At 53.5% G+C, this 20,959-nt stretch overlaps 9 protein-coding genes across 9 annotated transcripts; 4 read left to right on the top strand and 5 right to left on the bottom strand.

Moving 5' to 3' along the window:
- Positions 1–135: 135 nt before the first annotated feature.
- CC84DRAFT_202349 (alpha/beta-hydrolase) lies at positions 136–1,700 on the bottom strand. The gene is made up of 2 exons (XM_018185579.1): positions 813–1,700; positions 136–746 (listed from the first exon to the last, which is right to left on the bottom strand). Exons 1-2 carry the CDS (start codon positions 1,218–1,220, stop codon positions 399–401), a joined length of 756 nt encoding a protein of 251 aa, XP_018031966.1. The 5' UTR covers positions 1,221–1,700; the 3' UTR covers positions 136–398.
- On the bottom strand, positions 1,701–3,064 carry CC84DRAFT_202983 (transport protein-like protein sec22). The gene is made up of 4 exons (XM_018185583.1): positions 2,925–3,064; positions 2,766–2,875; positions 2,292–2,703; positions 1,701–2,244 (listed from the first exon to the last, which is right to left on the bottom strand). The coding sequence occupies exons 1-4, from the start codon at positions 2,964–2,966 to the stop codon at positions 2,182–2,184; spliced, it is 627 nt and encodes a 208-aa protein (XP_018031965.1). The 5' UTR covers positions 2,967–3,064; the 3' UTR covers positions 1,701–2,181.
- A 611-nt stretch (positions 3,065–3,675) lies between these two features.
- On the top strand, positions 3,676–5,378 carry CC84DRAFT_203345 (uncharacterized protein). The gene is made up of 4 exons (XM_018185584.1): positions 3,676–3,819; positions 4,166–4,297; positions 4,409–4,899; positions 4,975–5,378. Exons 1-4 carry the CDS (start codon positions 3,803–3,805, stop codon positions 5,190–5,192), a joined length of 858 nt encoding a protein of 285 aa, XP_018031964.1. The 5' UTR covers positions 3,676–3,802; the 3' UTR covers positions 5,193–5,378.
- CC84DRAFT_202346 (uncharacterized protein) lies at positions 5,265–7,352 on the top strand. The gene has a single exon (XM_018185578.1). The coding sequence runs from the start codon at positions 5,623–5,625 to the stop codon at positions 7,183–7,185; it is 1,563 nt and encodes a 520-aa protein (XP_018031963.1). The 5' UTR covers positions 5,265–5,622; the 3' UTR covers positions 7,186–7,352.
- CC84DRAFT_1153544 (uncharacterized protein) lies at positions 7,168–8,681 on the bottom strand. The gene is made up of 2 exons (XM_018176844.1): positions 8,185–8,681; positions 7,168–8,100 (listed from the first exon to the last, which is right to left on the bottom strand). Exons 1-2 carry the CDS (start codon positions 8,426–8,428, stop codon positions 7,520–7,522), a joined length of 825 nt encoding a protein of 274 aa, XP_018031962.1. The 5' UTR covers positions 8,429–8,681; the 3' UTR covers positions 7,168–7,519.
- On the top strand, positions 8,623–10,646 carry CC84DRAFT_202637 (oxalate decarboxylase oxdD). Its single transcript, XM_018185581.1, has 2 exons — positions 8,623–9,010; positions 9,061–10,646. Exons 1-2 carry the CDS (start codon positions 8,816–8,818, stop codon positions 10,240–10,242), a joined length of 1,377 nt encoding a protein of 458 aa, XP_018031961.1. The 5' UTR covers positions 8,623–8,815; the 3' UTR covers positions 10,243–10,646.
- A 104-nt stretch (positions 10,647–10,750) lies between these two features.
- CC84DRAFT_1153537 (uncharacterized protein) lies at positions 10,751–11,881 on the bottom strand (the record flags this gene model as incomplete). The annotated part of the gene is made up of 1 exon (XM_018176843.1): positions 10,751–11,881. The coding sequence occupies one exon, from the start codon at positions 11,879–11,881 to the stop codon at positions 10,751–10,753; it is 1,131 nt and encodes a 376-aa protein (XP_018031960.1).
- A 4,362-nt stretch (positions 11,882–16,243) lies between these two features.
- On the top strand, positions 16,244–18,541 carry CC84DRAFT_1153534 (sugar transporter STL1). The gene is made up of 7 exons (XM_018176842.1): positions 16,244–16,543; positions 16,591–16,641; positions 16,691–16,967; positions 17,018–17,081; positions 17,131–17,520; positions 17,570–17,818; positions 17,870–18,541. Exons 1-7 carry the CDS (start codon positions 16,456–16,458, stop codon positions 18,383–18,385), a joined length of 1,635 nt encoding a protein of 544 aa, XP_018031959.1. The 5' UTR covers positions 16,244–16,455; the 3' UTR covers positions 18,386–18,541.
- A 177-nt stretch (positions 18,542–18,718) lies between these two features.
- CC84DRAFT_1221081 (uncharacterized protein) lies at positions 18,719–19,758 on the bottom strand (the record flags this gene model as incomplete). Its single annotated transcript, XM_018183226.1, has 2 exons — positions 18,719–19,590; positions 19,644–19,758. 2 exons carry the CDS (start codon positions 19,756–19,758, stop codon positions 18,719–18,721), a joined length of 987 nt encoding a protein of 328 aa, XP_018031958.1.
- Between the last annotated feature and the right edge of the window lie 1,201 nt (positions 19,759–20,959).

The raw sequence follows: 20,959 nt of genomic DNA, 5'->3' as shown, positions 1-20,959 counted from the left end.
TGGGTGTATGGGTTTCTGCGCTTGTGCCCGTAACGAGATGCAGAGTGCAATTTGCACAGAGAAGCCTGTCCGAGCTCTCTTCCCGGAGGTCATGGAAAGCTGCGTCGAATGAAGTGTTGCGGGCACGTACGTACAACGCGCGTTCGTTGGACGGGAGCAATATGCACAGATTAGCGACTGCAAGAAATTTGCCGCTTTCGATACCGGCTTCGTGTCGCAACTCGGGACCAGCCTCGATGAGTCAGCTGATTTTCCGCGTTCGTTGTGAGCGCCACCTCATGAATGATTCAGCTAATACTTAAGAAGTAACGGCCTAAGGAAGGAGCTGCATCCTTCTATGGAGTGCGGAGGCGTTCAATATATCAACTTTTATTTAAGCATCTGTGACAAACACATGACTATGCATCCTCGCCAGCAACCCCCCTGATCCAGGATACTGTCTCATCTACATGGCTCAAGAACGGACTGTGCGAGCTCTTTAGCCTCTCGGTCCGGAGCTCACCTCCCATGTTCTTCACCATCGCCGTCATAGCTTCTTGTCCAGCAACCGGTATCGCCAGGTCATCCTCACAAATAAGGTAGTATGTCGGAATCTGCTTCCAAGACTCTCCCGTGGCCTTTGCCACGAATGAGTGTACTGAGTGTGTGCGGCTCACTTTCTCGAACCACTGCGCGCGATGGGAATCCGGAAGGTCGTTGTACAATATGTCTCCGGCCGAGTCGGTGAGGCGTGCGAAGTGTTCACCCTAAGTTTCTGTTAGCAATGATGCTCGCTCCGTATGTACCACAGTGAGCGTGAAATGTTAGCTTGCCTCGATAGTCCACCATGTTGGAGGCGGGCCTTGGATTGATTCGGTCAGGCTTAAACCCTCGGGCGCCAGGAAGGCGCACATGTATCCGCACCTGACCACACCGCCTTCTTTGCCCTTTTCTTCTCTTTCTTTCTTGCTGTACCCTACCAATGCGGAGCCGACTACAATACCCGACCAGGAATGGCAAACAACAATGACGTCATTTCCAGACCCAATGGCTTTGTCTACTATGGCCCGGGCAACTGCGATGTCGGCTGAGAGGTCCTTTGGTGGATCTTTGTCGGTGACAGAGGGTAATTGGGTCGTATGTACCGTATAGCCAGCTGCTTCTAGCTTCGGGATGATGAGTGAGTAGCATGTAGGAAGGTGCCACGCTCCCGGGAAGAGTACGATTTGGGGTTGGGACATTTTGCATTTACAATAGGTAAGAGTGTAAGCCAGTGATGGGTGGGGACATGAGATCTGCACGGAGACGGGTGGGTAGAATGTGTGAATGGTGGTCAACTGTAAAATGAATGCGAGAAACCAGGCTTATATGTCCAACTCAGCACCGGCGTGTATCAATTGAGAAGCTTGAGGTATCATCCTGGCATGTGGGAAGCCAGAAGGCACGACCGCTCCATCGCCTCGTTGCATTATCCGTGGGAGGGCTAGTTTCTTAGGGCGTACCAGGGAGCTTGCCATCGTCGGTACACTAGCGTTCTAGTCCTGTAAGCACGACGCAGCCCGTACTACTCTCACACTGTGACGAATCTGTGGAGCGGTCGGTCTGAGTGTATTGCCAAGAGCTTATGGAGGACGTGGAGGGTTAGCCTTGCGCTGGAGCGGAGGGTTAGGGCGTCCGGTTGACATGGGGCGTAGAGAGAGTAGTGGGCCTCTGCGCTCTTCCCGTCGCTCTTTGGAGTAAGGCCCACCTGAAGAACACTGTGGGGTTGACTGGTCCGTGCTGTTAAGTCACGATGCAGCATACGGATCAATGCACCGTTAAGTGACATAGAACACGGAAGGATCAATGGAGTGTAATAGGCATGTATTCCACTAGTGCCTAAAGCGCGACGTGAAGAATAGGCCAAGACCGCAAGCTCAAGCAGAATTGCGACGGGCAATGATAGATGATTCCTTGCGAACAAGGAGGGCGTATTGCCAGGTGTCGATTTGCATGCTGCAACCAGGTCTCCGTGGTATTCTGGTGTAATGCCCGCCAACTCTCTACGGTTGGCCAAGAAATGCAAGCGTACTCCCAGCCTAGGGACTGTGTCTTCAGGTTCAACACGGGAGTCGGACGCCTGTCTTGGTGATGTGAGATATGCAAACGTCGGCCCTCGTTAAGCCCGACCCGTCCGGTTTATCGACCTGCCGGGAAACGATGCTACAAGAAACGCCACCAGATGAAGAAAATTATGATGAAGCCGAGAGCACCAAAGGGGCCGTACTGTGCAGGGTCAGGACAAGCGAATGGTTGGACATGGGTGGACTCACCTGCTTCAGCAGCAGCTCCCAGTTGATGCGCACGGCGGCTTTCCTGTATTTCCGGCTGTCTTCGCGCAGCCGGCTCGACATGTCGCCCATGCGCTCCAGGCTGTCGCCGCGGTACAGCAGGTCCTCGATGTTCTTGGTCATGACCTTGGTCACGTCCTTGAGCTCGCTGTTCAGCTTGTCGAGGTTCTGGGTGGCGCGCGTGTCCTGGTACGTCTCCTTTGTCTGCTGTATGTACTTGTCGAAGCCGTTGAGGGCGTACGGGCGCAGGGTGGGGCTGCTGTAGGCATCGGGCTTGTAGTTGTTCTCGAACTCGGTCTGCAGGTCGGACAGGTAGGTGAAGGCGAGCTTGCGGGGGTAGGCGCGGTTGCAGATGCAGAGGAAGGCGAGGTCGCCGCGGTCGTTTAATGAATAGCTGTGGGCGGCGGGTCAGCAGCGTCTCGCGAGCGCACTCGGCGCGGGGGCGCGGGGGCGGACTGGTATGTGTATTTGCCGCTCTCGATGCTGCCCTGGGGCTCGGAATTGCGGTTCAGGCGGCGCTGGACGAGCTTGGCCTTGTTGATGACCTCGTTCAGTTCGGGGTCTAACTGAGATGCGTGAGCGTGCGCGTGCGCGTGCGCGGCGGGCGCTGCCTACCTCTCTGGTCTCGAGCGACGCGCAGAGCACCAGGCCTGCCATGACCGTCAGTCTAGTCCTGCGTGCGCGGCGCGGTTGCTGGGCTGTGACGTACTGCCCTCGAGGCGCGACACCACCGTGTGCTCAATCATTGCGGATGCGCACCGCTCCGGCTAGTTTTCTGGGGGATGGAACAATGTGAGCGCGAGAGTAAAGACGGCTGCGGCCTGCGAGGCGGCCCAAGTGCGCTGCAGAGAGGCTACGTGTCGGTTGTGCAGCGTCGTCGGCGTGGCTGCGAAGCTCCAGGCGCAGTGTGCCCACGTACATGCACTCCAAAACCCCCACGCACGGGCCGCCCAGTGTTTATCGTATCCGCACGCCAGCAACGCCGCAGTGTGCGGATCAAGACATGGCAAGCTGGAGCCTGACTGTCCCGCAAGTGGCTTCCCGAGAGTAAAGCGCTCATTTGCTTCGTCGCTGCGGTCTTCGTTGGCACCGCCGTGGCACAGCTCGGAAAAGATTCTGGGCAGTACCGGTAGGCCGCATCCTTCACGACCATACCTACTCACCACATCGCTCAACGCTACACCATTCGCGCCTGGTGCCATGGACCGCAATCGGGCAATGTCTGCTGATCCGACCATCGCGTTCTGTCAAAGTTAGCGTTCGTCGCCGAGCCTCACTCCATTCCGAAGCCGTTCGTGCACATTCTCAGCATTGCAGCGACTCATATCATTTCAAGTTGGCGCAGTCTTCCACATGTTTCCCATGTCGTGAAGCCTCCTCTAGTCTCGAGTGCGATTGCTGGATCAACTCGCGTCTCCGCCTGTTATACTCGGGCAACTTGCTACCAGAACACCACTACACGACCAGACGTCGACACACTTGCTCCGGCCACCATGTCCCTTCCTGTACGGTATGTAAATTCGATTTTCTATTTGACCCTTCGAATCACGGCCGCTCCTCAACTTAGCGTTCCTTCCCTTTCGGTCGTGCATCCTAGCTCAATTTGTTCGCGTCTGGCGCGTCTTTCACTTCACGCTCCACGCGCTATTGTCCGTCCATTGAGGAATGCTATACGTCTCAGCCCAGTCGTTCAATTTCACCCGTGCCCTCTGAGCTATACTTCAGCGGGTCTACTATGGCGTTCTTCCGCACATTCCTGTTGTGCACATTCAACCATTCACTCGACAACATCTCTAGCACGGATGCGCACAATAGGACTCGGCACACGCTTCTCCGTCGCAAACTTACGTGTATAGGTCTCCTACTGTCAAGGAACCCTCTCTAGAACCTCCACTTCCGGTCGACTCGTCTCACGACGCATCCACAGCAACCATTGCTCCAATTTCCTCGAATCAAACTCAGCAATCTCTCAAAACGACACCAATCAGGTACAAATCAGCAAACATGTCTGACAAGATTGACTCTTCTCCTCTGTCTCTGGCTGAGTCCATCCCCACACCTCCCGGTGCTGCAACCCCGGGTGCGATCCCATCAATCAGCACTGAGCCTGTCTCCGCTTCCAACGGCACCGGTGCTCCTTCTCCTTCTGGCTCAGTTGCCTCGTCTACCTCTATCGAGAGCAAGAAGCGCGCTCACGCCGAGGTCGAGGATCGTCAGACTACTATGACCTCAGCCAAGCGCGTCAAGAAGGCGGCTGCGAGCGCTGGTACGAAGCCTGCGCGAAAAGGTGCACCTCCCGCACCTCGTGTCGGCACCCGCTCCAGTGGTCGCGCCCGGAAGGCTCCTGAGCGATTCGAAAACCTCGCTTCGCCACCAAAGCCGGCTACCACGACAGCTCGCAAGCCCGGAGGCAGGGTGTTCGAGCCCGTCTACATCACCACCAACGCCAATAGCCGCCTCAAGAAAATCGACCTCTTTCACATGCTCCTTAAAGCCAACGCTTGGACCTGCCTCACCTCCGAGCAGAAGCTTGATATCCTCGCCCTGCTCCCGCTCAATCCCATCAACGTCAAGCTCGCCAATGACCTTCGTAAGTAAACCCAGGGGTGCACAGTGGTTGTACCATCTTGTCTTGAATCACACTGACTTTGTATCCGTACCTCAGGTGCTGGTACCGCTGCTGAGGATGCTCGCCCTCGAGAAGTTAGCCTCAACTTCAATTTGTTCCGCACCGACGTGGCCAAGTTCAAGGAGGATCTTTCAAATGGCCATCTCGGCAAGACATGGCAGGCGTCTGCTGAGCAGGCCATCAAAGATCGCGCTGCGGGCGCCTTCGACGACTGGAAGGAGCAAGAGGCTGAGTTGTGGTGGGGTCAGAACTGATCGCAACAGTTGAAGTGCTACGATATCAAGATGTGACGAGTTATTGAGGATGCAGGCATTCTCTTATGCATATCGTTTTCGTACTTGTGGCACGTGCGGTTTGTCATGCGACAGCGATGTATCGGTTGGTGTACGGCGACAGCGAAACCGCTTACGTCGCATGTGGCATTTGCTTTTTGGGAGCCCGGCGTTACGGAATAGACCTGTACCTCGATACAGTCGCATCAGCATTATATTTCTCTGCGTACGATACAATCAGGCGACTTTGCACGTCTTAGCCTGGTAGCTCTGAGCATAACATAATTTCCTGCAAGTCGATGAATTTCAGACGGCGCTGGCTACCTGTGTTTTGTATGTATCTCAGGCATCATTGTGCTTCAACAAGATTTATATTCACACTATCTCGTAGTATCCATGTCATCGTGTAGCGATGTCAGTGTCGATTCCTCGGAAGCAGTTGCGTTTGGAGCAGATTGAGGAAATGGAGCTCCTGTCTACCTTCCCCAGGCCACCACCAGGGCCTCGGTCACCAGCAAGACTATCGTTACAAAGCCCAGGACTTACACCACGGCCATCAAACTATGGATTCGTTCCTACTACGACAGCAAAGGGCGATACAGATGCCAATTCCCTGTACGATGAACCTGAACCGCTGCCGCCGCCGAGTGCCCAGCCTGCTCAGGATATCTTACCTAGCCTTCCAACGCCCTCAAAGCATGATCCAGAGCTTCAAATAGTACTCGACCACCCTTCCAGAGTGTATGCACCGGGAGAGACGATCACTGGCTACATTATTGGCTGGTCAATCGCTGAGGAGCATGTTCGAATCATCTTGTCGGGGCAAATCACCACAACGCTCCAAGCACCAAAAGCAATATACACGAACCATACACCGCTGGTCTTGCAAACCAAAGATCTGGATCGCGACTTGCAAAGCTCTATGCCGCGGTTTGAACTCAGTATTCTACACGTATGCGATCTTCCCCACGACTTGAACGACTTAACGCAAGCCCATGAGTTGAGACACAAGTACTGGACAACGAAGTGGCCTGCGCAAAACCCCTTTGAGAACGATGCAGGCCACCCGCTACCGCCATCCATGTACATGGGCCCGCGCAGCGCATCTAGGCTGTCCAATGCTTATGGTTCTGTATCGACAGCCTACACATTGATCGCTGTTCGCTCCATACGGGATCGAAGTACAAATGCTCTTGTCACAAACGCACACTTTCAACTTCCCATCACGCTCACCACCCGACGTCTTCCAATATCCAAGATCAATCTCTTGGAAGGCGAAAAGCACCACATGACCTCGAACCTCTCAATCCAAACAGCAGCCCTAACAAAAGAGCGTAAGCTCCGTTTGCGCGAACAACTCTGCGATGCGTTCAACACGTCAGCGCCGACATTCTACTTCAGCATCAAAGGCATCGCACCACGTTTGTCTGTGCCAGGTGCCAACATCAAGATCAGTGTAACGGTGGAGGTTCTGGCCCCGCCACCCGGAAAGCTGTACAATTTCCCAATCCCAGACATCACAGTCGCAAGTATGAAGTTTCTTGTGCGATCGTATACGGGCATCCGCACGTTCGGATCCGAATCGGTGCAGACCACATCAGCTGTCAATGCCTCGGGAATACCCTGTAGGAAGGAAACGTTCAAAGAGACCGCGTTTGCGCAAACGCAAACGCCCACCAATGCCACCTTCATCCCACAAAAAGGGAGATTCGATGGTCAGGTGTGCATAGCAACCATCGCGTTGCCTAAAGAGGTGCTTCCAAGTTTCAAGACGTACAGCGCGTGGAGAGGATATCGTCTGGAGTGTGCGCTCAGGTTGAAAGTTGCGGGGAAGGACGCAGAGGCCAAGTTCGCAACTGACCTCGATGTTGTCGCAGGAGGAGGGACCAATTTCGAGCGTACAAGGGTCCCTACAGATGAAGGTATGAGCAGGCAAACAGTAGATACGATTGTGGGGGCTTATATGGTCCGGTAGCCGCCGGCGCTGCTGCAAATACGACTACGCTGTGTTATCCGAAAGCAAATGATGTAGCTATATTTGAGTAACATGCATTTGATGTGCTATCTCTTCTCCAACACTTCGTCATATTTACAAGAAGTGCTGCGCAATGCCTTGGCGGAGTGTTTTTGCTCCCCGCGTGTTTTCCCTATACTCAGCACCGCATGGCGACTGGCGTTAGGCCTGCCACCCATGTCCGATGTAGGCTAATGTGTAACAAGAAGTGTTATTTGCATATGGCTATGCATCCTCATGAGACGCGGCAGCTACGAAAACAACCTCGAGGCACCAAATTGAACGCTCGCGACGGCTATGCATTGTCAGGTTCGGCGCTCCAGAAGACCCAAGCCAGCACGGCGGCCGCCTTCAGCGCAGCAGCGGTCCACAGCGCGCCGGCGAGCCCAATGGAGCTGTGCGCCCACACGCCGCCGAGCATGGCGCCAATGAGCAGCAATATGGGTGCAGCTACCCTCCTGTTCCTCTCCACGTTGCTCACAGCGATGAGGTTCGGGTCGGAGAAGAGATCGCAGTAGTTGCTCGTGAGCACCACGCTCGTCAGCCCGCCGTACTGGAGCACCCTCGATGTGACGGCCTGGCCGCTCGATTGGAAGGCGACGACGGCGAGGGGCACGAGGACCTGCCAGTGCAGATGGTCCTTGTCGTCGACCTCGTCATGGCCGTAGGTGACAACGAGCGCGGCGAGGACGATCAGCAGCATTTGGAGCGTGTACGAGGCGACGAGAACCCAGCGCTTGCGGGGCGAGAGGAATCGGTGGAAGCGTGCAAAGAAGAAGGAGCCGAGGCAGAACGAGGTGATGGAGGTGAGTGCCTTGACCCAGCGGATGCCTTCAGAGGGGGCGACGAGACCGAGACCCAGGTACACCGTGTTGCCTTGCCATTGTCGTCAGAATACCAGTTGAATCGCACGGCGTCGCGACGGCCCAATTGGCCATGACGAAGCATAATGTAGCTCACCAGTCTGCATGCTCACAAAGGAGCCCCAGATGAAGACGGCCGAGCTGTCGAGCAGCCCCGTGATCACATAGCAAAACAGCAACACGAGATCCGCCCAGTTCTTGCTCACATTCGCCCCAAAGTGCTTCTTCAGCTTCGTCCCGAGGCCGGCGGCGTGCGCATTCTTTGCAGGCCCAGGCCCTCCCAGCAGCGGGGTTTCCTCGTCGGTGCGTCGGTCCCGGTGGTTTTGCGCGTTGCTGTTCATTTCTGTGGCTGCCGTGTTCCGTGTTGTTGTGGATGGGCCTTTTACAGGGCCTGTCGGCGCCAGAAGTGGCTCCGAGGCGTCGCGTTGCTGGCCGTGCCTCTAGCGCGACATGTCGGCACGGCGGCAAATGTAGGCTATCTCGGCGTCGGCGACAGAGTTGCTGCTCTGGTGCGTGCTGACCAGTGTTTGAGAGCGGAGCAGGCGCATCCACGAGTCAAACATGGCAGCCGGGCGCGTCGCAAAGGGAAGGCTCGGATATGTCGTCATGCTGAAGGGGACGCGGGCGGGGCACGGCGGGCGACATAAAGCAGGGCGGCTGCAGCGTCGTTTTATAAAGACGTACGGGGACTTTCGACTTTGGACTTGAAGCCAATTGAATCACACGCCATGCATCTCTCGTCGTATCTTGCCTTGCTGGGCGCCTGCGGTGGTGCCTGGGCAGCTCCCGTGGAGCAGGCACCGCTAGCCGGGAACGGAGCACCACGAGTCTTCCGCGCAAAGACACCCTACACACCAGACCATCGCGATCCGTATGATCGCAAGGTCGACTCAATTGGCGACAAGCTGAATCCGCTGCCATGGGTGAGCCCAGTTCCACCACTTATTACGATCGACTGCTGATGTTGACACAGAGAAACGGCGATGGAGCAACCATGCTGGGCCCGCAGAACAAGGAGCGACAGCGCCAAAACCCAGATCTGATTCGGCCCCCTAGCACCGACCATGGCAACATGAAGAACATGAGGTGGTCCTTTGCAGACTCGCATGTTCGCATTGAAGAAGGCGGCTGGACCCGTCAAACCACCATTCGCGAGCTTCCCACCAGTGTTGAGCTGGCTGGTGTCAACATGCGTCTTGACGAGGGTGTCATTCGTGAGCTGCATTGGCACAAGGAAGCCGAGTGGGCATACGTTCTCGAGGGCAAGGTCCGCATCACTGCTCTCGACACAGAAGGTGGCAGTTTTGTCGACGATCTCGAGAAGGGCGATCTGTGGTACTTCCCCTCTGGCCACCCCCATTCGCTGCAAGGTCTCGCTCCTAACGGCACCGAATTCCTACTCATCTTCGATGATGGCAACTTTAATGAGGAGTCGACCTTCCTCCTGACCGACTGGGTGGCTCGCACGCCCAAGAGCGTGCTTGCTGAGAACTTCCGCGTGCACCCCGAAGTATTCAATGCCATCCCGCAGAAGGAAAAGTACATCTTCCAGGGCCGCCAAGTAGGTTCCATCGACAAAGAGATTCCCAATGGCCCGGGCTACAAGAAGTCAAAGCTGCAATTCACCCACAAGATGCTGGCACAGGAGCCAAAGAACACCACCGGAGGTAGGGTTCGCATCACCGACTCCACCAACTTCCCTCTTTCCAAAACCGTCGCTGCAGCGCATCTTGACATCGAGCCTGGCGCAATCCGAGAGATGCACTGGCATCCCAGTGCGGACGAATGGAGCTATTTCATCAAGGGTCGCGCTCGTGTAACCATCTTCGCTGGAGAGGGTAACGCAAGGACCTTCGACTATCAGGCTGGAGACGTTGGCATCGTTCCCAAGAACATGGGTCATTTCATTGAGAACCTGAGCGACGACGAACCTCTTGAGGTACTCGAGATTTTCCGCGCCTCAAAATTCCAGGACTTTTCGCTGTTCCAATGGCTCGGCGAGACGCCCAAGAAGATGGTTGTGGACCACCTCTTCGCAACGGACAAGAAGTCTGGCGAGAAGTTTTTGAAAGCTATCGAGGACGCCGAGGAGGACCCCATCAAGGATACGGATACGAGTGGCTGGGACGATGAACAAGACAAGGAAGAGTTGTGAGAGTAGTCGAACTACTTACTGCATTTCGCCCTCGCATTGCGACGTGCGAGGCGTTTTTGAAGTTTTCTTTTGGTTGACAGGATGTGGTTAAGATGATCTGGAGCAGCTTAACTCACAACTTAGCGCAGCTACTATTGGTCGTGGCACTTTTCGTTGCTTGCAAAATCACATAACGTGAACAATCCTCCGCAAGTCTGACTTGTCTCCTTATTATATCGGTTCGCGTTTTCTTCGACGCCCGATGGCAGATACCCACCCACACAATTGAACTCGATGTCGGTTGTCACGGTACACTGGCCGCCGAGTACTGTCCAGATATACTATTTCCTTTTGTTTATTTACAGTGTTCACGAGTTCTCGATTGATACGATGATAAAATATTGGAAGATGATGTGTTAAAATTGATAGGAAGCTAAAGTGGCTGTAACCGAATATGACAATGTACAACTCGCGCAGTGCTTCCAGTATCCTTCGAACAATAGCACAAACGACTCTAACAACTAGCTATCTAACCACGGGCCAAAGTGAGGCCATAGGCAGACAGGATCTCGTTGACGGGCTGGAAGTAGGTGGTTCCGCCGCTGGTGCAGTCGCCAGAGCCTCCAGAGGTGACACCCTGGGCCTGGGAGCCAGAGTACCAGGAACCTCCAGAGTCACCGGGCTCGGCGCAGACATTGGTCTGAGTGAGACCAGTGACACTTCCCTGGGAGTACCTCACGGTCGCGCCCAGAGCACGGACAGAGCCGCAGAAGACACCAGTAGTGGATCCAGAGCGGCAAATGCTGCCTCCAACGGCAGTAGCAGTGCTTCCCGAAATCGCGATAGAACCACCGCTGTAGTTGTTGACGGTGCCAGAGTAGGTGTTTCCGCTAGTACCACGGATGTAGCTGTAGTCACCGCTTCCTGGGAAGACTGAGCCAGCAAAAGTTCCAATGGTGGTACCGCTGGTGGTGGAGGCAGTGTTACCAGTTGTACCGCAGTGACCAGCAGAGACGAAACCACCGGTGACTGAGAAGCCGACGGAGCATCGAGCGCTTCGGTTGATCAGGTAGGCATCGCCTCCACGGACCGTGACAAAGGTGGTCGGCATCGAGTCAACGACCTTGACCTCGAATTCAGATTCGACAAGGCCGACCTGCTTGGCCAGATCCGCTGCCTGGGAGGTGCTGCCGGAAAGTGCCTCCAAAATGAGCTTGTTGGCGGCGACATCGACGTAGTACGAAGCGATGCCAGACTCCTCGCGCTTGCGACCAAGTGTTGCGTCGATGTCCAGCTTGTCAAGAGCCGCCTTGGCCTCCTGAAGCTTGGAGAGATCGTTGGAAACGACCACGGGCGTGGCGCCGGCAGCGCTCACCTCGGAGGTCAAGGCCTCGTCAGTGACAGCGACGTTGAGCTCGCCGTCAACGAGCCAGGCGCCACCGAAAGAGCTGCCAGTAGACGTCTTCAGCTGCTCGATGATCTCAGTAGCCTTGAGCTCCCGAGCAACACGAACGTGGGCCTGCTCAGCATCCAGTCCCAAGTCGCGCTTCATCGCTGCCAGGATCTCGGGGTGGAGGGCGTTGGCGGCCTGGGTAGGCGCACCGTAGACGATGGGCAGGAAGACTGCCAGAGCAGCGAGGAACTTGGTGATTGAGGCCATGGCTGATATTCTGAAGACGACACGCGAGAGAATGGACGTTGATGTTGATGAGGCGAATTGGTCGCAAATGAGTCTGCGATACCATTGCAAACTGGACAGAATACTGCTACATATTTATACTTGTTCCAGCTTCTGTTCGAGACGATAGGTCACCTGCATCACGATCTCGTCGTCTCTGTCCAAGACAGCACCTTACAGTGTAGTAAACATTGCCAAGTCTCTCTTTCCCAATCCGACGTAAGATGTAGTCGCATAGATCCAACAATATCGGAAATGTAATCCTCAAAGGGCATTTGACAAGACTTTGACCCTACGATGTTATTCGGTATCGATACGGTAGTTCTTGATAGACATCTTGGTAGTCGGGATGCACCCTGTCGCGATGTAATTTATATCAATCTAATAGGAAGGAGGCAGGGATACGACAGGGGTTAAATAGTCGAGGGTGGTCATATCATGCCCCAGCCCTAGGCGATAACCCCGCACGAACGTATCGTAGATAGAGAAGCCCACACACACCTTTACCATTCTACTCTCAAATCAGCATCCAATTAACTTCAGGTCACGTGGTAACGAGCCGGAATCAGCGTTCAAGTAGGCAGGACCTTTGTCGCTTGTAATATACAACAAACATATAGCAGATAGGATCTCGGAGGCAACTGACAGACACGGAAGGTGCCACCCGAACCAGCAGCCTCGATTAACAATACCCTTCAAGCCTCTCTACGCCTGGGGTTTTAGGCCTACTACTGCAGATATACCCTTATCGCACAGCATGGGTGAACGTCGGTTTGGATACGAAAGACTTGAACTTTCACGGTCTTGTATATGTCCCAACACTGGCATCAGCTCTGCTACGCTGCTCCAATGTATCGGCTGCCCTAGGTATCAAGTAAACCTTGAAGCTGGATTAGGAGTGAAGGAGTTGGTCACTTGACGGCTCGACGTGCTCGCAGCTAAGCCCATAAGTCGAGTAGTGGGTATTCGTGATTTGGTGTTCGATCATGTTACGACTTTCTCATTTTGGGCATGATCTACACGGTGCTAGTCACGTATATGGGCTTTCTCGGGGCCGGGATGCGAGGGCAGTTCTTCGGCCATGCGTCCTTGCGTCGATCGCGCTGCCGCCTCCGCAAAATCAAGGCGCTTAAGGTGTTTCATAAGACCATGTTGCTGCATTCTCAACCTATAAAGTCGTCGACTGGTGGAAAATGTGTAGAACATGGCTTAAAACGATCAGAATAGGCAGGTCACGATGGCTCGGCGCGATATGGCAACATTTTAATGCTGCGAACCTTACGGGCGCCTTCGGGAGTACCTTTGTGGTCTCCTTCCTGATCGGAGGTGATCTTCGAACGACCGATGAGCATACCTAGGCTACTCTATCAGGCACCCCGTTTGCATCGCATTTGAAGCCAACTCGTGGATAGTTTGACTGTGTAGCTCTCTGCGTTATAAAATTTGTCTCCCCGACTCCATAAGTTCATTCTAGACTGTTAGTCCTCGTGGAGACACTCGACAACACCCCTACGGGCGCGGGGTGTGGTGAAGTAGTTCGCTGAAATATACTAAAGAAATTCGCATGGGACATTACCTGGCCATCTGGAAAGACGTGGAAATAAGCATAGATACAGGAATGTTGGGAAGCATCTCTCCGGCATGCAGAAGTACCCACACTCGTACGGAAGCTGCGCATTACCCCTACGTATAGGTAGGCACGATCATCCTCATTAGCAATTTATCACTCTGACACCACGCTTTGCCCTATACTTTACAACAGAGGCAAAGTCTTATGTGTGCGAAGTCTTTCTACGCATCGGCACGACATAGTCATGTATCATTGCCGCCTTCTCAAAGGTCCAAACTTCAGACGATATCGTTCGTATAAAAAGTCCTACTCTCTAGGGAGAAACACAGCACTGACAGAGCGACGCGCACCATGTATGTAGAGTATGGCAGGACTCCATTAACCGCCAAATGACGAGCTTGAAGCCCTAATCTCTTGCTACCCCTCGAGAAGATCGGCAAAGATGTGGCACTACGGCAGTATTGGAACATTGAGTCGAATCGCGTGGACCAGAAATTTGCAACTGTGAGACCCAGGTGGCTAAACGCAGGTGTATTTGCTTATGACAACGACAAAGTGTTCGCGGAGCCACTGACATCTCGAGAAGTATTAGAAAGAGCGCATACCGCGTGGGGATGCCTAAGCTAGACATGGCTGAGACTCTCGCGCAAAGATGGCGTTCGTTGTGAAGCTTTCGGCACTCGACGATACGCATTTCAGGTGGCAAAGCATCCTGCTAGCGGACTTGACCTGATGCTGCAAGATTACGATGCGTATGAGAGGGCACATACGATTGGGCGCCTCTTCGCTTCCTTTTCTGCACTTTACGTTGCTCACCGGTTTATGACCCAATCAGTCAGCAGCACCTGCGATCTCCCCGGCTATCTCCGCAATTGCACACGCTATGGTGGGTTTTTGTGAGAAACTACACCGTAGACGTTTCTCTCTGTGATTTTCCGTAGAAAACGTCTAAGAGTCTCATCATCATGAGCGCGACCGAGATTGTTCATATTGCCGTCCAGAATTATTCGCATTACCGAAGTTTTCCAGGTGGCTTCTTTCTCCAACCTCATGCCTTGCAGGATCGAGGAACACCAGGGCACTTATCAGTGGTACTGCTGCCGATGCCGGCCGAGTTGAAGAAAACATCTTCGCTTGTCCTTTCTTCAAGAACAACCCGCACCGGTGGAAGAACTTTCAGTGTTGTACGCGACCCTACGAATTATCTCGGCTGAGGTAGGTGTGTTTGCTCCTGCACAAGAATCACTTGAACGCCTGCTTACTAAAGATAGACAGCACCTGGGTAGTACAGTGGCACCTCACGGCAGTCGTTCTCGACTTTGTGTGTCTGTAAGTACTGCGCATATGCAAAACACGTCAAACATCTTGCGCATTCGTAAAATTTGTGCGGCCTGCCAGGTCCAGTCAGCGGAGGGCGTCGGGCACAGGCTATCTGAGTAACTAAATAAACAGTCTCGAGGCCCCAGGCTCAGCAACGTATCATGAAGAGAGTGTAGTTTAATGGGAGGAATGGTGCATTACCTTGTTCGGCACAGCGGAGCCCATACCTTCACATAGTAGGTCGGTCACATCGGAACAGATATTGCATCCGTTGATACTTTAGCGCTCGAAGACGCAGACTTCAGTCGCGGCTGCAACCCTAGCCTCCAGGAAACATACCGAAATCGAGGTTGAACTTTCACGACTATTCATGTAAGTCACAAAAGAAAGGCACTCGACCGTCACTGGGAGAGAAAAAAAAAAAAAAAAAAAAAAAAAGTGAAAAAACGACTTATCAGCGAGGATGTAATAGAGCGAGTAGAGGCCGCTCGCTGTCAGCTGAACTCAACCAAAAGAAAGCATAGTGTCTGTAAGGGGTCAGAACACGCATGGGCTGCTCGTCGACGCATAACCCGAACAACAACTATTGGCAACATTTTCAACAGGCTTATCTATACTGTCGATCCCAGATCCTGGATATGGCTCGCGCAACCCATGCTCCGAGTCACAGTCATCAATGATCTTCCGCAGGGACTGGCCGATGCCAGAGGACAGCTTCTTACCCACGATGGCTGACGCATCTGATGCATTACTTCCTTTCAACTGATTTCGAATTCTGGACCATGTCCGAAGAGTTCGAGTGGTCAGTCAGGAGAATTTTGAAGTTTTGCCTGGCTACTCATTTGGCCTTAGCATGCTTCATGTCTCGCAATTGAGTTCAACAGGAGAATGGCCAACACGCACCGCTACGGGGCCCGGTCAAGCCTTGTCCAAGTTGTCTGAGGTTGTGTTGATTAGGCCGAAGGAGCATCCGGACCCACAACTTCCCCACCTAAGTCATATCCGCCTTATTGTCGGTCGCCTTCGAGGAGCTTAAATGCAATAACATAGACCGATGCTTCCAGCCTCATCAGCAAGACACTGTCGCGCAGCTTATGTCGAAAAGTGCAAAACTTCAAACGTACAGCCATGCAAAGTTTCACCTATGAGCCTCGGTGCTTGCGACTCGATCTACATGCTGCATCGGGACCGCACTGCGTCATCTGCGGCGCCTTCTCGGAGGACTCGCATCTAGTGCCACACCCCATACCTTCCCCGGACACCCCCAGTGCTGTTTTCCGATGGCCGTACTTGCGCTGAGATGCGCCGGATGCCCCAGTCGGGCAATCCGGGATGAGTTTTCGACGTGCCACTTTTTTCGGCAAATGAGCAGCTAGTATTTGGCGGGAGTTACTGCACCCCGCATAGCGGCTCAACCGTCTAACGTCCAACGTCATCGCTGAACATCCCAGCACAAAGGGCAGCTAGTCGATCGTTGTTGCTCGTGTTATAGTAGCTTACTCGCGGTCGCCATCATGGAAGGCTCACATAAATGCGCGGAGGTCCACTCTTCTGTTGAGACCAGTATCGCTCTCGCCTCCGGTCCTTGTTGATCCTTCATAGTTAGGCGCATCTCTACTGCATTTCTTTTCCTTGGGTAGACGATTGTTCATAGTTTGGACCCAACATGAAAAAATTCTACGGCCTTACGGGTACAAAGCTCAACATTGCCATTGCAGTCATTGCAGGCACTGATTTTGCGCTTTTCGGCTATGGTGCGTGGGCAGTATTAGATATCCATCAGAAAGTTAATCTATCGCAGATCAAGGTGTGATGGGCGGTTTGCTCACGCTGGGGTCTTTTCTCAAGCACTGTGAGTACTACCATGAGCATGTGTTGGCTTCGCTAACATATGTATCCAGTTCCAGAAATCGATACTGCTCATCCACCGACCGGGACTACTGCAAGCTACACTTCCACCATCCAAGGCATCACAGTCGGCGCATATACACTTGGCTGCTTCTTCGGCGCTGTGGCAACAATATGGCTTGGCAATATGCTTGGACGCAAGCGCACTATTTTCGTCGGAAGTGCAATCATGGTTGTCGGGGCAATCTTACAAACTTCCTCGTTCGGCCTGCCGCAACTCATAGTAGGACGTTGGATAACAGGATTTGGTAACGGCATGAATACATCAACGTAAGATTATCGCGCCATTGCTCCTGACAGTGAAACTAATTGCACGATAGAGTACCAACTTGGCAAGCCGAGACCAGTAAGTCCCATCGCCGAGGACAAATGGTCATGATCGAAGTATGCGTATTAGTTTCCAACAGTTTTCGCAGCGTTAATTGATTCGCAGGGATCATTGATTGTGTTCGGCGTCATGCTCAGCTACTGGATCGACCTTGGATTCTCTTTCCTGGAGCCAAGTACCATTTCTTGGCGATTCCCCATTGCGTTCCAGATCATTCTCGCTCTATTCATTCTAGCATTGATCCCCGGTTTACCTGAGTCGCCTCGTTGGCTCGTCCTCAAGGGCCGAGATGACGATGCTTTGCAAGTGCTGTGCGCCCTCAGCGACCTGCCTCCGGAGGACAAAAAGATTCAGAGCGAATTCCAGGCTGTCAAAGATACTGTCTTTGAGATGCAGAAGGGCGGTTTCAGAGACTGTTTTAGGATGAATAAAAACCGCAACTTTCATCGCACAGCTTTGGCTTATGTCAACCAGATGTTCCAGCAAATCTCGGGGGTGAGCCACTCCGAACCATACTAAATACATCACAACTGACTGGTTCCAGATTAACATCATAACGTACTACGCTGCGACGATTTTCGAGCAAAACATTGGCCTGTCGCCCTTTCTGAGTCGTCTGTTAGCTGCGTGCAATGGTACGGAATACTGGATGGCATCTTGGATTGCCATTTTCACGATCGAAAAATTCGGTCGACGAACATTGATGATCTTCGGAGCAGCAGGTATGTCCGTGAGTATGTGCGTCCTGGCTGGCACTACCAGCAAAGTCAGCGATAGCATGGGTATTGCTGCCGTACGTATTGCACGCTCCTCGCCATTATTCTTCCGCTAACAGCTCTTTCAGGCTGTGTTCCTCTTTGTCTTTAACTCATTCTTCGCCATCGGTTGGCTGGGGATGACATGGCTCTATCCTGCAGAAATCACCCCTCTGAGCATCCGTGCTCCAGCAAACGCCATCTCCACCACGGCAAATTGGATCTTCAACTTCATGGTAGTCATGGTCACGCCTCCTGCATTCGCAAACATTGGATACCAGACATACATCATCTTCGCCGTAATCAATGCTTTCATAGTTCCTTGCGTTTATTTCTTCTTTCCGGAGACTGCATACCGTTCTTTGGAGGAGATGGACGAGATCTTCCACAAAACGACGAATCCCTTCAATGTGGTCAAGATTGCAAAGCAGATGCCGCATCGGTACGACAAGCATGGCGAGTTGCTCATCAGTTACGAGGAGACCGAGGAGGCACAAATGTATGCTGAGAGAAGGAGAAGTAGCGTTGTAGCGGCGGAGGCAAGGAGGGCGAGTTTTGCGGCGGTGAATGGGGAAAAGGAAGACGAGGTGGAACACCGAGAGTAGAATACGCCATGTCGGCGGAAAAGCGATCACTGGAGGCATCGGAAACGGCCAATATATCATTGACGGACTCAAAAGTTGGCAAGGTTATCCTGAAATCTATCTGAGTTCCCTGGTCAGGGACTGGTTGTCACGCTTGACCAAGACCTTGCCCAGACCATACCGAGCTCCACCAGTGACTAGTACCGTTCATCTTGAATCCACACGATTTGTTTGGTCGCGCTTCATTCTATTCTGGTACTGATGGGTCGCAGAAAAGCTTTAAGCAAAGCCAGTCGTGATTCTGTACAGATTTTGCCCACGTAACAAGCACGCAAGCAACACCAACATGGTCGATTATCCACGTCGCTGATCGTCTCGTTCCTGCTGCATCACCTCGATCATGTTATGTCCGGGAACGGGTACATCTGGAGTAGCCCAACATTTGTCCGCCTCCTCGGTGAATTGCTCTCCCTTTCCGTGGGCTATTTCATGGATCCACTGCTTCTCGCGCGATGACAGGGGATGATGTCTCCACGGACACCTTATTCCCATTTCGCACATATACGGGGTGCGGAAGGTACAATAACACAAGCCGAAGTCGTAATGCAGCACGGATCCGTAGGCAGATGGGTTGACCTTGCCGTCGCCATTGCGGAAGACTGGCAAGTGTCGGTTGTAGGGCGTGTTGCGGCGCTTCGCGGCATGGTTATCGGCGATGTAGTTGGTATAGGCGCGAAGAGGGTATGCAGTCTCGGGGACGTTGGTGCTGCTAATACGCCGCTCACGCACAAAGACAGGCGTGAGTGAGCGTTGCCGGTGGGGGTGCGTACGCGCAGCACGCGGTCTGCTGTACTCGTACTCGTCGTACTCCTGGTGGGCCGGGTAGGTCTGAGACAGGTCACAGCGTCTGGAGCTATGCAGGGATGGTGAGCGCCAACGGGGGCTCGATGACCGCCTGCTGCGATAACGTCCTTCATCGGCGTGACCAGCTGGTGGTGATGGACCAGCGAGTCGCGAACCTTCACGTCCGCGCCTCTCTCGTCGCGACGCCCGGCTCCGGCCGCTCTGCGGGGAGCGCTCGCGGTATTGCGCTCGCTCCGGCCTCGAGTCAGAGTAGTCTAGGTACTCAGGTGACGGGGATGGCTGCCGGTCTCGATTCCCGGCGTCAGGGCAGGACGAGGCTGGGCGGCGCGCGCGTCGCTGGTAACGACGATGGCCATGCTCGTCTGTGATGGTGTCAGACTCTGCGCTCCCAGCTGCGGCCCCTCGGCGGACTTACCAGCATCGGACTGCTGCGGTCCCTCTGGCGGCGTCCCAGACGGCGGCGGGTTGAGCGGCCGATAGGGTCCAGCCTGATCCCAATCTTCTATCGAGTGGTCGACTGGCGCTGGCATGCTGGGCGATGTGGCGGGAGTGCGTGTGGTACCTGCCGTGCGTGGAAGAGGTGGACAGAAGGAGCGTTGACAGAAAGAGAAAGAGCCATCCGCCCGCTCTAAAGAGCACGCGACTCGACGGTGCCAAGAGCTCTCACTTTCAACTGTGGTGAAGTGAGCGTGCTGTTAGCCTACGCACGGCCAAAGGCCTTCACCAAAGTCTGAAAGAACACAGAGGAGAAGATCCCAAGTTGACATGACCACTAAGCGTCTGTGCCTTGGTCCAGCACTAACACCCATAGAGCAGCCAGTGTTAACAAACATCGAAACGGCTGAGACAACTGTACTCAGGACTTCTGGAAGGTTCCCCAACTGAAAACACCCCCCATTAAGAAACTCGAGACTACTTACAAGCTTTCCATCCTCACCAGGCTTGTCATTCGTGGGCGCGATGACTATTCGACGGTACGATGTCAGTTGAAGGGCGCTGTTGTCAGAAAAATTGAGAACCAGATGCAATGCCGAAACCCTCTTCATCAATCGAAGAGGCGACGATCGCACCACAGCGCAACTCTTTTCCGCCTCGGGTATAGAGACCTCAATCTTCTCCGTTCCTTCACTCTGGTCCAGTTACAAATCAACAACTTCCCACGAGCGATCTGTTTGAACTGCACCTGAGGCCCAAGTCACTGATATCCATTCACGACTATGACAGGTGAATGGTTAACCTGGCTGAAATTGCTGGTCAATGTCCACTGCATGGGTGCTTCAGCGCATCTGTGAAAATCATTCCTCCTTCCAACACCACACGGTGGCTCCCGCGTTCATCAACATTTGCCTGTTCGTCCCAATAACTTCATCTCCGCAATCTCCCAAGTGGTTATTTCCAACATATCCATGCACCACTGTCGTCCTGGTTAGGTAAGATGTAGATGCGAAATTCCGCGCGAAGGTGAGCTATCTACATTGAGACGCTGTAGCAGCAGTTTGATACCTTCGCTCGGGGGAGTACCATCACCGACCGCCTCCATGCCAAAAATGGGGGAGCGCGCGTTGATAAGTGACCGGAAGGGCTCGGGTATTGACTGGCAAATCGGTAGGGTCTACCCACAATTAGGGAGATGTTGGGTTGGGGTGGTTAGAGCTTAGGTTATGGTTAAGGTAGGGTATTTAAAACTTAGATAGTAATTTAGTATACCTATATATTTAGATTATATTATAA

Source organism: Paraphaeosphaeria sporulosa (assembly GCF_001642045.1).
Source record: "Paraphaeosphaeria sporulosa strain AP3s5-JAC2a unplaced genomic scaffold CC84scaffold_10, whole genome shotgun sequence".
NCBI lineage: Eukaryota > Fungi > Ascomycota > Dothideomycetes > Pleosporales > Didymosphaeriaceae > Paraphaeosphaeria > Paraphaeosphaeria sporulosa.
This window is presented reverse-complemented; position numbering and strand designations above follow the sequence as displayed.

Coding starts and splice junctions, on each gene's coding strand:
- CC84DRAFT_202349 (XM_018185579.1), bottom strand. CDS start 1,220: ATGTCCCAACCCCAAATCGTACTCTTCCCGGGAGCGTGGCACCTTCCT. Junction 747..812: donor CAACATGGTGGACTATCGAG/GCAAGCTAACAT, acceptor ACAGAAACTTAG/GGTGAACACTTCGCACGCCT.
- CC84DRAFT_202983 (XM_018185583.1), bottom strand. CDS start 2,966: ATGGCAGGCCTGGTGCTCTGCGCGTCGCTCGAGACCAGAGAG. Junction 2,876..2,924: donor CGTCGCTCGAGACCAGAGAG/GTAGGCAGCGCC, acceptor CACGCATCTCAG/TTAGACCCCGAACTGAACGA. Junction 2,245..2,291: donor GGGAGCTGCTGCTGAAGCAG/GTGAGTCCACCC, acceptor GACCCTGCACAG/TACGGCCCCTTTGGTGCTCT.
- CC84DRAFT_203345 (XM_018185584.1), top strand. Junction 4,298..4,408: donor CTCAAAACGACACCAATCAG/GTACAAATCAGC, acceptor CCCATCAATCAG/CACTGAGCCTGTCTCCGCTT. Junction 4,900..4,974: donor CAAGCTCGCCAATGACCTTC/GTAAGTAAACCC, acceptor TCCGTACCTCAG/GTGCTGGTACCGCTGCTGAG.
- CC84DRAFT_202346 (XM_018185578.1), top strand. CDS start 5,623: ATGTCAGTGTCGATTCCTCGGAAGCAGTTGCGTTTGGAGCAGATTGAG.
- CC84DRAFT_1153544 (XM_018176844.1), bottom strand. CDS start 8,428: ATGAACAGCAACGCGCAAAACCACCGGGACCGACGCACCGACGAGGAA. Junction 8,101..8,184: donor CTTTGTGAGCATGCAGACTG/GTGAGCTACATT, acceptor GACAATGGCAAG/GCAACACGGTGTACCTGGGT.
- CC84DRAFT_202637 (XM_018185581.1), top strand. CDS start 8,816: ATGCATCTCTCGTCGTATCTTGCCTTGCTGGGCGCCTGCGGTGGTGCC. Junction 9,011..9,060: donor AGCTGAATCCGCTGCCATGG/GTGAGCCCAGTT, acceptor ATGTTGACACAG/AGAAACGGCGATGGAGCAAC.
- CC84DRAFT_1153534 (XM_018176842.1), top strand. CDS start 16,456: ATGAAAAAATTCTACGGCCTTACGGGTACAAAGCTCAACATTGCCATT. Junction 16,544..16,590: donor TTTTGCGCTTTTCGGCTATG/GTGCGTGGGCAG, acceptor AATCTATCGCAG/ATCAAGGTGTGATGGGCGGT. Junction 17,521..17,569: donor TGTTCCAGCAAATCTCGGGG/GTGAGCCACTCC, acceptor GACTGGTTCCAG/ATTAACATCATAACGTACTA.